We start from the raw sequence: 12308 nt of genomic DNA, 5'->3' as shown, positions 1-12308 counted from the left end.
ATTCACTTAACGTCAGCACTCTCCAACACAATAGGAAACAAACTAAATACACTTCAAAATAGGTCCAACATGGCCTTGATCACATCTGCATCTGATCTCACAACCAACCTGACAAGATGCACAATGGTACATTTTGTGAAGTGTGTACAGTACAGTACAGTGCCTGTCTAGTGCTAGTTGTACATTTCCTTCTCTCTCTCCCTCTCCCTTTATATTTTCCCTTTAGAAGGCAATACCTGTATGTACAAATCTTTCCTTCCACTTGTGCCTAAAAGGGCTTCTCTGTGCATTGTCCAGGAATACGCACACACTCACGACACATGCTTTTACCACACACCCACACACACACACATGCACGCACACAGCTAAACACTCTACAATCTTTAGCCTAGTGGTTAAGAGCGTTGGGCCAGTATCCGAAAGGTTGCTAGTTCGAATCCCCAAGGTGAAACATCTGTCGTTCTACCCTTGAGCAAGGCAGTTAACCCCCCACAACAACAGCTCCTCGGGTGCCCAATGTGGAAGCCCCCCGCACCTCTCCAATTCAGAGGGGTTGGGTTAAAAGCGGAAGTCAAGTTTCGACTGGACCTTGTGTGCAATTGCCGATAAAAATACATGTATTATTTATTATGACCTTCTATTTCTCTTTTGCCCTCTCTTTTACACACACACACACTCCTACTATACAGAGCTGGGTTGGCATGTCCACTCTCAATGGAGCCAGTGTTTGTGATAATTATCCCGATCCGATTGTTGCCACACCTAGAGGGAGCCACAAGTCACCCACAAAACTCTCCGGGGAAAAAACACCAGCTGCAGGAGTAAAAAGAAAACACTCCCTCTGCTTTCTCCATCCCCCATTTTTTATCGTTCCTGTTTAAACTGATTTTCAAATACTTTTTAAAACCTTGGCCTTGTTAGTGAACACAACAGTAAAACATGGCCAAATATCAAAGCTCAAACTTGGGGTATGCCTGTTCCATTTGCTCTCGGCTTGTGCAAGTCAATGTAAACAGTGGGCTACTGCCAATTGAGAAGTCAGAGTTCATCAGTTCCTCCACGTTGGCCTGTTGAAGAGTGGGAGCACATATGGAGGAGGCTATATCTGTGCTCTCACTATGTTTACTAAGCTCTGCATTGGCATAACACCAACACGTTCATGTACAGTAAGCATATTGTTGCAATATACAACATCAACAACAATAATTATATCGATTTGAATGATAAGTCACTTTGATAGGTAACTTTGATGGGCCTCAGTTGGTTGGTCATGACATAGAGATTGAAGTTAACACATTTGTAATAGAAAACATCCTAAGTTCCTATACCAGCCTATTAGACCACATAAAGTATTCTTGTCTTATGATGAAATTGTACTGTAGGGCTGATCAGCCTGCCTCTATCTGTGGGTATGAGTTGGGCAGTCAGTGGGGCTCAATGTTCCTCTTCCAAAAGAACGAAAGCCAATACAAGGGAGGGAACAGCTCCAGGAATGCTTGGAATTCTGAAATGTTATTCTCTAGGGAACGTTTATTTCTGTCTTTTATCAGTAACCAGGGGAAAGTTTCTCTCCAACACTGTTCTCGTTCTTCACTCCACAGGCCAATCAGGACACTGTATTTTCTATGTCTCCTCCCTCTTTACCCTCTATTATCATAACACAGGAGATAACATGAGGAGATCCATTTGAATCATCATGTGCTTGCTATGGGATTGCATAAATATTGACGTAGCAAGTTAGTAGCCCTAAGCAGCCTATATGAAGGAAAGATACCACTATAATGCTAACTCTCCTAAGGGAGGTTGGTGGATTTTTGAAGATGTTGTCATGATAAGAAAATAAGAAATTGCTTGTTTCCATGACCATATATCCAAAACTCTTCCCAAAATCTATTAAAGTTACAGTCATAATAAATAATTATGTGTGTGTACGTGTGTGTCAGAAAATAGTTTGGAAAATATAACATTTAAATAGTTTGCCCAGCATATTAGCATCAATTAGTATGTTAGCTAGATCTATAAATTGGCTGAAAATAGCAATATTGCCAGGGGAAATGTAGGCTTACCTCTATTTCTCTTTTTTCGTCAATAATGGTCCTCCCCGTAGGATACTCGGTGAGTAGGCTAACTTTGAAAGTTCAGTCTCTCTATGTCTCTCTCTCTCTATTTGTCTCTCTCTTGCGTGAGGGTCCCGTCGTAAAACTGGAAAAGCTTTCAAATATATCAGAACTGTAGAAATAGTAGTTTACACATTTGAATTCCCGTCGGGCGAACACTTTTATGGAGCTCCGCAATGGTGACGATAGGCTACATTTCAATCAGTTTACATGCGCTCCTTCTCCAGTACAGAAGGCGGCGGTAACACCATTTCTGTTTCCTTGTTTTACTCTGTGGTTCCACGCAGTTCCAAGAACTGTTGATTAGCGTCTTGGCAGCAACTAGCTGGATCCTATCAACATGAATACTTCCGGATGTCGGATTTTGCCTTCAAAATAAAAGTCAGCGGTAAACGCTTTGTGTATGATTTAACGCTCTGAACACACATACTGAGTTATTGCGTTTTGGTACAAGCTGTACGTTCTGTGTGGTGCATACTGTATGCTAGACGGCTTGACAGAAATTGTAGCAGAAGGTGAATGTTGAACTTTTGTTGCACACATATCCAGATGATGCTGCGTACCATTTTGCGTAAAGTCAAGCACCCCCCCCCGTCAAGCACCTCTGTCCAGTGAAGTCCACAATAAATAAAAATTGATAAAAAAAGAAAAATGTTTATTTTTTCGGGAAGCCTGGCTTCCCTTGGCATCCATGAATACAAGCCACTGTCTATTGGACAAATTCAGGTATGTTTATCCCCATTTCGTTCCGTTTGCTTCCGTTTAAGAAACGTTTTTCAACAGAATCGGTGGAATGAATACACCTCTGATCACACACAAACACAGTTCACTTTCATAACAGCCACATAAAACAGCATGATCACTTTGCTCGTTGTATATATAATTCCTTCTCGCAACTATCTACGTGCTCTCCTCCTCTCACCTTTAAACTTCACTTGTGGACTTCAGTGCACAACACATCAGCTGTCTCTGACCAGGCAAAAAAAAACTTTAAAAGCCAAACCTTCATATCATGACTGTTAACCACTAGACACAGCCTACATCATTGTCACTTCATAGTCAACATAGCTAGCTACTAGAACTAATGCGTTAGTAAACCCGCTACAACCATGTAGTACAGTGTACAGTCAGAAAGCATCTTAGCAGTTACACCGGCGGGCCCCGGTGGCAATAAATTAATAAAACAAAAGCTTACCTTCGACTTGGAAGAGTTCCAGTGTTGGATAGCCATAGCCAGTTAGCTAACATAGCATCCCTCTCTGTTTGAGCCAAGTGTTTGAGTAGGCTAAACTAGCTAGCTGCATTCGCTAGCTAAGTGAAAGTGAAAAAATACAACCAAATATCTCTCTCTCATTCTCTCTCTCGCGCTTCTCCTTCATTTAGGAAGAAATTAATTTGTTCAAAACTTTTGAAGTATCGTCTTTCTCCCTCTTTGAGTCAACTACTCACCACATGTTATGCACTGCAGTGCTAGCTTGCTTTAGCTTATGCTTTCAGTACTATATGTATTCTCTGATCCTTTAATTGGGTGGACATCAGTTCTGAGCTCTGATAGGTTGGAAGACGTCCTCCGGAAATTGTCATAATTACTGTGTAAGTATATGGAAGGGGTGAGAACCATGAGCCTCCTACGTTTGTATTGAATTCAATCTACCAAGAGGAGGACAGAAGCTAGCTGTCCTCCGGCTACACCATGGTACTACCCTACAGAGTGCTGCTGAGGCTACTGTAGACCTTCATTGCAAAACAGTGTGTTTTAATAAATTATTTAATGATATGTGAATATATTTAGTATAGTTTATATCTAAAAAGGCTAACTTTTTTAATGTTACACAATTTTTATTGGTATGAAATTCACTGAGGAGGATGGTCCTCCCCTTCCTCCTCTGAGGAGCCTCCACTGATTGGCTTATATATGGTGTGATATCATGGACACACAATCTATCGTTTTTCCTGTACAGTACTATATTTGTACCGTATAGTGTCCAGGCACTCCATTTTAAGCTGTTTGACCACAGTAAAAGTCCAGCAACACTCTGCATTATTCAGAGCCCCATGAAATAACACCATATATAGATTCTACATACCCTACTGAGTACTCCCCACCCCACTTTTACATCGGCACAAAGAATCTTATGTAATGCATATACAGTGATTTGCATTGTGGCCAATGAAATGGGTGGAGTAAAAGGCCAACAACACTCCGTATAATTCAGAGCCCCATGAAATGGCACCATATATACATTCTACAGAACCTACTGAGTATTCCCTACAACACTTTTACTGCGGCACCCAGAATAGTTTTTGCTCTATTAGCCAATATGTATTCCATATACAGTGATTCACATTGGGGGCATTTATTTGACCTTGGAACATGTTTTAAAACCCACATTTAATCCAAATGTCACTTAAATATGAACAAATATCAATCATTATTAATGTTTACGGAATACTTTTTTTTTTTTTTCATGAATCAATACAGGTTCTTGATACTTTTCTACTATTCCGTGACCCGGAAATACTTTTTAATTGTTGCTGATGACACGCTGATGAAGTGTTGCATGAACTGAATCACAAAGGCAGAACAAGTAGAAGGACATTTCAACCAAAATGTCAAAATTACAGCTGTTGCAAGCGTTTCTCTCCGACCGATTAACAACAGTGGCTGTAGAGATATCCGTGGTAGTGGGAAAAGCGTTTGCGGAGTACCAGGATGAGATCTCTCGTTCAAAGGAGGAGAATCAACGCCTGCAGAGGCTGCTGGATTCTGTTTTTAATCCCGATCTAAAATTACATAAAGCAGGTAGGCGAGTTTATATGTTTACATTACATTTTTAAATGTGTCATTTAACAGACGCTCTTGTCCAGAGCATTCAATTGAGATAACCACATTGTACTACTAGTGGCTAAAATGTTCCCAATACAATTTCCTTCCGAGTCATTTAGGCACAGAGTGGTGGAAGTTAGAGTTGCCAGGTCTAGCAAAAGGAATGTGGCCAATCACACTAAAAACTCGCACAAAAGGCCTGAAAACTACACCATTTTTTCCAACAGCAAGAGAGGAGTTGCCACATATATACAATAAACCATTTCCCCATAATGTTATCGAGACAATTAAAGAATATCGACGTAACTTGGAACTACGTTAGAAGCAAAATTCGGTTTGTCAAAATAATAATTATTGCAAACTATGACATGACTTAATAAACTAATTTGAATATGTTGCAAGAGAAAATATAATTTGCCCTTATTAAAACTCGCCAGATCATTTTCCATCAATGGATGTCGATTTAACTCGTTTGACTGCTATGATTAAGCAATAAAGCATGAGGGGGTATGGTATATGGCCAATATACCATGGCTTAGGCCTGTTCTTATGTATGACGCAATGCGGAGTGCCTGGATACAGCAGTTAGCTGTGGTATATTGGCCATATACCACAAACCCCCAAGGTGCCTTATTGCTATTGTAAACTGGTTACCAACGTAAAAGTAATTTTGTGTTATACCCATGGTATACGGTCTGATATACCATGGCTTTCAGCCAATCAGCATTCAGGTCTCGAACCCCATTTATAATTGTAAATAAATCCCTTTTGGCATGTGCATAATTATAGATAAATCCGACAGGAGAGTTTGAGTGATGAAAGTTGGACAGAGGATCTCGAAATCTCTGAGCAAGAAACACTTGGACGAACTTAAAAAAACAAATGTTAGGCTATTTTATGGCAATTGTGCCGTTATTATGTGCCAGATGTTAAGACTACAAACAGTTATAAATGTCCCATTTGCGAGATGGACTTGTCATGTCAATAGGCATAGGCTACAGACACAAATCTGGGTTTATGATTGTAATTCAACTTTGCCATGGTTTCTTAGCTAGATGCAGGTAGCCTATAGCCCCTGATAGGCCTACATCTAATTTCAGATAGCCTAGGCGAAATGTAGGCAAGATTGGACATCTACTTTGTGCATGACACAAGTAATTTTTCCAACAATTGTTTACAGACAGATTATTTCACTTATAATTCACTGTATCACAATTCCAGTGGGTCAGAAATTTACATACACTAAGTTGACTGTGCCTTTAAACAGCTTGGTAAATTCCAGAAAATGATGTCATGGCTTTAGAAGCTTCTGATAGGCTAATTGACATAATTTGAGTCAATTGGAGGTGTACTTGTGGATGTATTTCAAGGCTGTGGGTGTGCTTTGCTGCAGGAGAGACTGGTGCACTTCACAAAATAGATGGCATCATGAGGAAGGAAAATTATGTGGATATATTGAAGCAACATCTCAAGACATCAGTCAGTAAGTTAAAGCTTGGTCGCAAATGGGTTTTCCAATTGGACAATGACCCCAAGCATACTTCCAAAGTTGTGGCAAAATGGCTTAAGGACAACAAAGTCAAGGTATTGGAATGGCCATCACAAAGCCCTGACCTCAATCCTACAGAAAATGTGTGGGCAGAACTGAAAAAGCGTGTGCTAGCAAGGAGGCCTACAAACCTGACTCAGTTACACCAGCTCTGTCAGGAGGAATGGGCCAAAATTCACCCAACTTATTGTGGGAAGCTTGTGGAAGGCTACCTGAAACGTTTGACCCAAGTTAAACCATTTAAAGGCAATGCTACCAAATACTAATTGAGTGTGTGTACACTTCTGACCCATTGGGAATGTGATGAAAGAAATAAAAGCTGAAATAAATCATTCTCTCTACTATTATTCTGACATTTCACATTCATAAAATAAAGTGGTGATCCTAACTGACCTAAAATAGGGAATTTTTAGTACGATTAAATGTCAGGAATTGTGGAAAAACTGAGTTTAAATGTATTTGGCTAACGTGTATGTAAACTTCTGACTCCAACTGTATATGAACTGAATATGCTTGTCAACAACAGCCAGTGTTTATTTTTATTTTTTTACCTGTAGCCTATTCTGACTGACTAATGACTACCGTCATTCTAATACGTTCTAACAACTGATCGGCAATTGATAACTTCCAATTTAATTAACTAAACATGGCCATTTATAATTGAATAATAACACAAGGCTACAACAACAATACACTGAAGTTATAGGCTATTTATTAAATCAATTTATTTGCCAAATCCAGGTAGGCTACACAAGTGGCACAAATTGATTTGCAATGATATTTATTGTATCAAATGGTAGCCTACAATGGCATATAAAGTAATAGGCTACTGGATAGAAAACAGCAAACATGGCAACCCTGGTGGAAGTTAGCACAAGAATGTACTCTTAAGGAGTGTAAGTTTTATATTGTATATTCGGTGGATATTCGGTTCTCTCATCCAATACCTATTGAACCAAGTATGCCATGACTATGAAGATGGTGTATTCTGAATCAGAGTTGATGGAGAACAATCCACACCTTACTACTACTGACCCAAATTTGTTTGATTTTAGTCTGGAGTGTATTTTAGATATCCATTTAGAATTAATAGATTATTTATTATTATCATTTAAATTGTATAACGACATTTTCTGGAGGGGGTTTGTCCATCCTCCTTCGATTCAGAATATATCATTCTCATTGTCATGGCACACTTTGTGTAAGAGCTATTGAAGATTGAAAGCCGGGAAAATGTTTACATTCTAATGGCGTGTTCAGGCTGTCTTACGGACGTGACGTCACACATTGATACTGACCCAAATATGTTTGATTTTAGAGTCTGGATTGTGTTTTAGATATCCATTTAGAATTAATTGATGTATTTTTTTTTATTATTTCATTTAAATGATAAACTATTGAAGAAGGAAAGCCAAAAAAAGCCATGGATTTTTGTCCATCCTCCCCCGATTCAGAATGTATCATTTTTCATAGTCTTTGTGTAAGAGCTATTGAAGACTGAAAGAAAAAAAGAATAAACCAAAATAATGCAGTGGGTTGTTCTCCATCCACCCCTGATTCAGAATATCCCACTTTCATTGTCATGGCATGCTTGGTTCAATAGCTATTGACAAGAGAACCAAATATCCAATTTAAAATAAAATAAAATTCAGGTCTCTCCAGAGATGTTCGGGCTGAGCCACTCACGGACATTCAGAGGCTTGTCCCGAAGCCATGCCTGCGTTGTCTTGGCTGTGTGCTTAGGGTCGTTGTCCTGTTGGAAGGTGAACCTTCGCCCCAGTCTGAGATCCTGAGCGCTCTGGAACAGGTTTTCATCAAGGATCTCTCTGTACTTTGCTCCGTTCATCTTTCCCTCGATCCTGACAAGTCTCCCAGTCCTTCCGCTGGAAAGCATCCCAACAGGATGATGCTGCCACCACCATGCTTCACCGTAGGATGGTGCCAGGTTTCCTCCAGACGTGGCGCTTGGCATTCAGGCCAAAAAGTTCAATCTTGGTTTCATCAGACCAGAGAATCTTGTTTCTCATGGTCTGAGATTCCTTTAGGTGCCTTTTGGAGTGCTGCAGAGGTCCCTGACCAAGGCCCTTCTCCTCGATTGCTCAGTTTGGCCGGGCGGCCAGCTCTAGGAAGAGTCTTGGTGGTTCCAAACTTCTTCCATTTAAGAATGATTGAGGCCACTGTGTTCTTGGGGACCTTCAATGCTTGGGTACCCTTCCCCAGATCTGTGCCTTGACACAATCCTGTCTCGGAACTCTACAACAATTCCTTCGACCTCATGGCTTGGTTTTTGCTCTGACAAGCACTGTCAACTGTGAGACCTTATATAGACAGGTGTGTGCCTTTCCAAATCATGTCCAATCAATTGAATTAACCACATGTGGACTCCAATCAAGTTGTAGAAACATCTCAAGGATGATCAATGGAAACAGGATGCACCTGAGCTCAATTTCGAGTCTCATAGCAAAGGGCCTGAATACTTATGTAAATAAGGTATTTCTGTTTTTTATTATTAATACATTTGCAAACATTTCTAAACCTGTTTTCGCTTTGTCATTATGGGGTATTGTGTGTATATTGATGAGGAAAAAAAAAAAATTTCAATTTTAGAATAAGGCTGTAATGTAACAAAATGTGTAAAAAGGGAAGGGGTCTGAATACTTTCTGAATGCACTGTATATTATTTTCAGAGGTAGACTGGCTCTGGCAGCCAAAATAGCCAAATACCTAATTCTAAATGTGAATCGATTCTCAATTGCGATACGGTTCTAGAAACATAAAGCCCTTTACTATCATATCACATTAAAATAATTTCACAAATGCTAAATATACACTTACATTGTTTTAACCAGCTTTATCACAGCTGCAGCTGAACCAGTAGCTGTGCTTGAGGAGACGAGATTTCCTCTGACGCCCAGGATCCTTCAATTCAAAGTCCTCACTGTATTTATTCCTCATGGCAGTATTTCTATTTTATTTCTATTTTATCTCATCTTTAACTCTGCATTGTTGGAAATGCACCCGTAAGCATTGTTAGTCTACACCTGTTGTCTACGAAGCATGTGACAAATACAATTTGATTTGAAAAATGTGATTTGATGGCATGGACGCATGGTCAAAAGACTGTGGCTGCCATTCCAGTCACTCCCAATAGGCCTTGGAACCTATTGGCCTTTTAACGGTGTTCCCCTTCAGCCTGTAGAGGGGGTACTCACACTTCACAGAAGATTAGTGGCAATCACACATACAACAGAAATTCATTATGAATTTGAAACATACAATTATTGAATAAACTATTTGGCTCCTACAACAGCAGTTATATCTACACTATGTGAGTGATGCTAATAAATCATGTTGTTAAGAGTCAAGTCACAGAGGTAGATTATTTATTGAAATGTGTAGATCTTTCTTGAAAGTTATTTCCTATCTTTCCTTCCAGACCCCCTGCAGCTCACACTCACTGTCTCTGAAGACGAGGTTCCCTCTGACCAGCAGCACTCTGAGCAGGTTTGGAGTGATCAAGAGGACACAGAGATCTTCATTCCCTGTGTGGAAAGTGACAGTGATCAGAGCTCACACCTTTACCAAACTGGGAAGAACAGCAAGAGGGACTCCCTATCCACAATTGCAGCAGAACAGATCCAAACAAAACCTGATGGAGAGGATGACAGAATATCAGAATCAACCAGTTACGCTCCCCTCACACAGTTAAAGCCTCTCAAAATTAAGAGAACACGGTTAAAGAAAGGACAAAGCTCTTACATCTGTGCTGAGGTCAAGACAACCAGTGAGCTGATAGAGCCATTGAGGGCTCACACAAGGAAGAGGTCCTACAGTTGTACTGAGTGCACAGCAACCTATGACAGACCATGTCATTTGAAAACACACAAGAGAACTCACACAGGTGAGAAACCATTTGAGTGCAAAGACTGTGGTAAATGCTTTAACCGCAAGTATTGCCTGCACGTGCATATGTTAACTCACACACAGGAGAAACCATACTGCTGCCAGTATTGTGGCAAATGCTTTGCTCTAAACACAAGACTAATAGATCACCTGAGGATACACACAGGGGAGAAACCATACAAGTGCCCTTTCTGTGCCAGATGCTTTACATTTCTATCTCACTTAAGTCGTCACAAGAAGCTCCATACAGGAGAGAGGCCATTTCAATGCAATGTATGTGGGAAATGCTACACACGGAAGGAGCACCTGACAGACCATATGAGATCCCACACTGGAACAAAACCATACAGCTGTAAGCAATGTGGCAAATGCTACAAACTGCAGGGAAACCTGAGATCGCATATGGCGAGTCACACAGGGGGGAAACCATGCAAGTGCCCTGTGTGTGGACTAGGTGTTATAAATCTTAATCGCCATATGCAGGTTCATGCAGGAGAAAAACCTCATCAGTGCCAAGATTGTGGGAAGTGCTTTAACCGAAAGGAAAAACTGACAGAGCACTTAAGGATTCACACAGGAGAGAAACCGTATCGATGTCATGATTGTGGCGAATGCTTTAGGCTCAATCTAACCCTGAAGAAACACATGATGACGCACACAGCTGCGGCAAGTACTTCTCCATGAAAGAAGATATGAGAACTCAAGAGGACACACACAGGGACAAATCTGCTTAGTGCATTGCATGTTCCAGCAATATTGTTTAGATTGTTCAAATTCAATGTTTCAGTCAGAAGGGTACAAAAGCAGAAAAACATACGCACATCCAGTCAGGAGGGTACCTTGAACTGTGACATGCTGTTTTAAACAGGACAGAAACCATATAGATGCAATGATTCTGGTCAATGCCCTAATGAAAAGGCATCCTTGATTTTTATTTTTATTTTTTTACATTTACTGTGAATTTCTTTATATTTACCTTTTTGGGGCATATGAAGAACACAACACCACAGTATGTGCAAAAACATCCATCTTGAAAGAGGTCTATGAGGTGCAAATGAACAGTATCCGTCGGAATAAAGATTTGACCTTGTAGCTATTATGATTTGAATGATTTATACTGACAAAAATATAAACGCAACATGTTTCATGAGCTGAAATAAAAGAGGCCAGAATCTTTCCATACACACATAAAGCTTATTTCTCTCAAATGTTGTGCACAAATTTGTTTACATCCCTGTTAGTGAGCATTTCTCCTTTGCCAAGATAATCCCTCCACCTGATAGGTGTGGTGTATCAAGAAGCTGATTAAACAGCATGATCCAAAAAACAAAACAAAAACAGCATGCTCATTACACAGGTGCACCTTGTGCTGGGGACAATAAAAGGCCACTTTAAAATGTGCAGTTTTGTCACACAACACAATGCCACAGATGTCTCAAGTTTTGAGGGAGTGTGCAATTGACATGCTGACTGCAGGAATGTCCACCAGAGTTGTTGCCAGAGAATTGAATGTTCATTTCTCTACCATAAGCCGCCTCCAACGTCGTTCTAGAGAATTTGGCAGTACATCCAACCGGCCTCATAACAGCAGACCACATGTAACCACGCCAGCCTAGGACCTCCACATCCGGACAGCTGATGAAACTGAGGAGTATTTTGGTCTGTAATAAAGCCCTTTTGTGGGGAAAAACTCATTCTGATTGGCTGCACCCATGGCTGCACCCCTGCCCATTCATGTGAAATGTATAGATTAGTGCCTAATGAATTTATTTCAATTGACTGGTTTCCTTATATGAACTGTAACTCAGTAAAATCGTTGAAATTGTTGCATGTTGCGTTTATATGTTTGTTCAGTATATTATTTCATAATTTCTTGTTAGCAATATTTTGTGGCCAATAGTTTTTTTTCCTC

The 12308-nt window shown here is 40.2% G+C and overlaps 2 protein-coding genes across 2 annotated transcripts in view; one reads left to right on the top strand and one right to left on the bottom strand.

Annotated features, from left to right (window-relative positions):
* LOC121573289 (tetraspanin-4-like) overlaps positions 1 to 2391 on the bottom strand; it is an 87265-nt gene extending 84874 nt beyond the window's left edge. Inside the window, exon 1 of the mRNA XM_041885144.2 lies at positions 2067 to 2391. The gene's annotated coding sequence lies outside the window, so the exon portion shown is untranslated. The remainder of the gene's footprint in view (positions 1 to 2066) is intronic.
* Positions 2392 to 4667: 2276 nt separating this feature from the next.
* Positions 4668 to 11660, top strand: LOC121574265 (zinc finger protein 501). The gene is made up of 2 exons (XM_041886885.2): positions 4668 to 4920; positions 9930 to 11660. The coding sequence occupies exons 1-2, from the start codon at positions 4728 to 4730 to the stop codon at positions 11078 to 11080; spliced, it is 1344 nt and encodes a 447-aa protein (XP_041742819.2). The 5' UTR covers positions 4668 to 4727; the 3' UTR covers positions 11081 to 11660.
* Positions 11661 to 12308: the final 648 nt, after the last annotated feature.

The sequence above is a fragment of the Coregonus clupeaformis genome, chromosome 15 (assembly GCF_020615455.1).
Source record: "Coregonus clupeaformis isolate EN_2021a chromosome 15, ASM2061545v1, whole genome shotgun sequence".
Lineage (NCBI taxonomy): Eukaryota > Metazoa > Chordata > Actinopteri > Salmoniformes > Salmonidae > Coregonus > Coregonus clupeaformis.
Note: the sequence above shows the minus strand (reverse complement) of the source record. Positions and strands in the feature narration are given on the sequence as shown.

Bases quoted from the DNA above. Each gene is read 5' to 3' on its own strand.
- LOC121574265 (XM_041886885.2), top strand. From the start codon at position 4,728: ATGTCAAAATTACAGCTGTTGCAAGCGTTTCTCTCCGACCGATTAACA. The intron at 4,921-9,929 runs GTAGGCGAGTTT...CTTTCCTTCCAG, and splicing joins TCTAAAATTACATAAAGCAG to ACCCCCTGCAGCTCACACTC.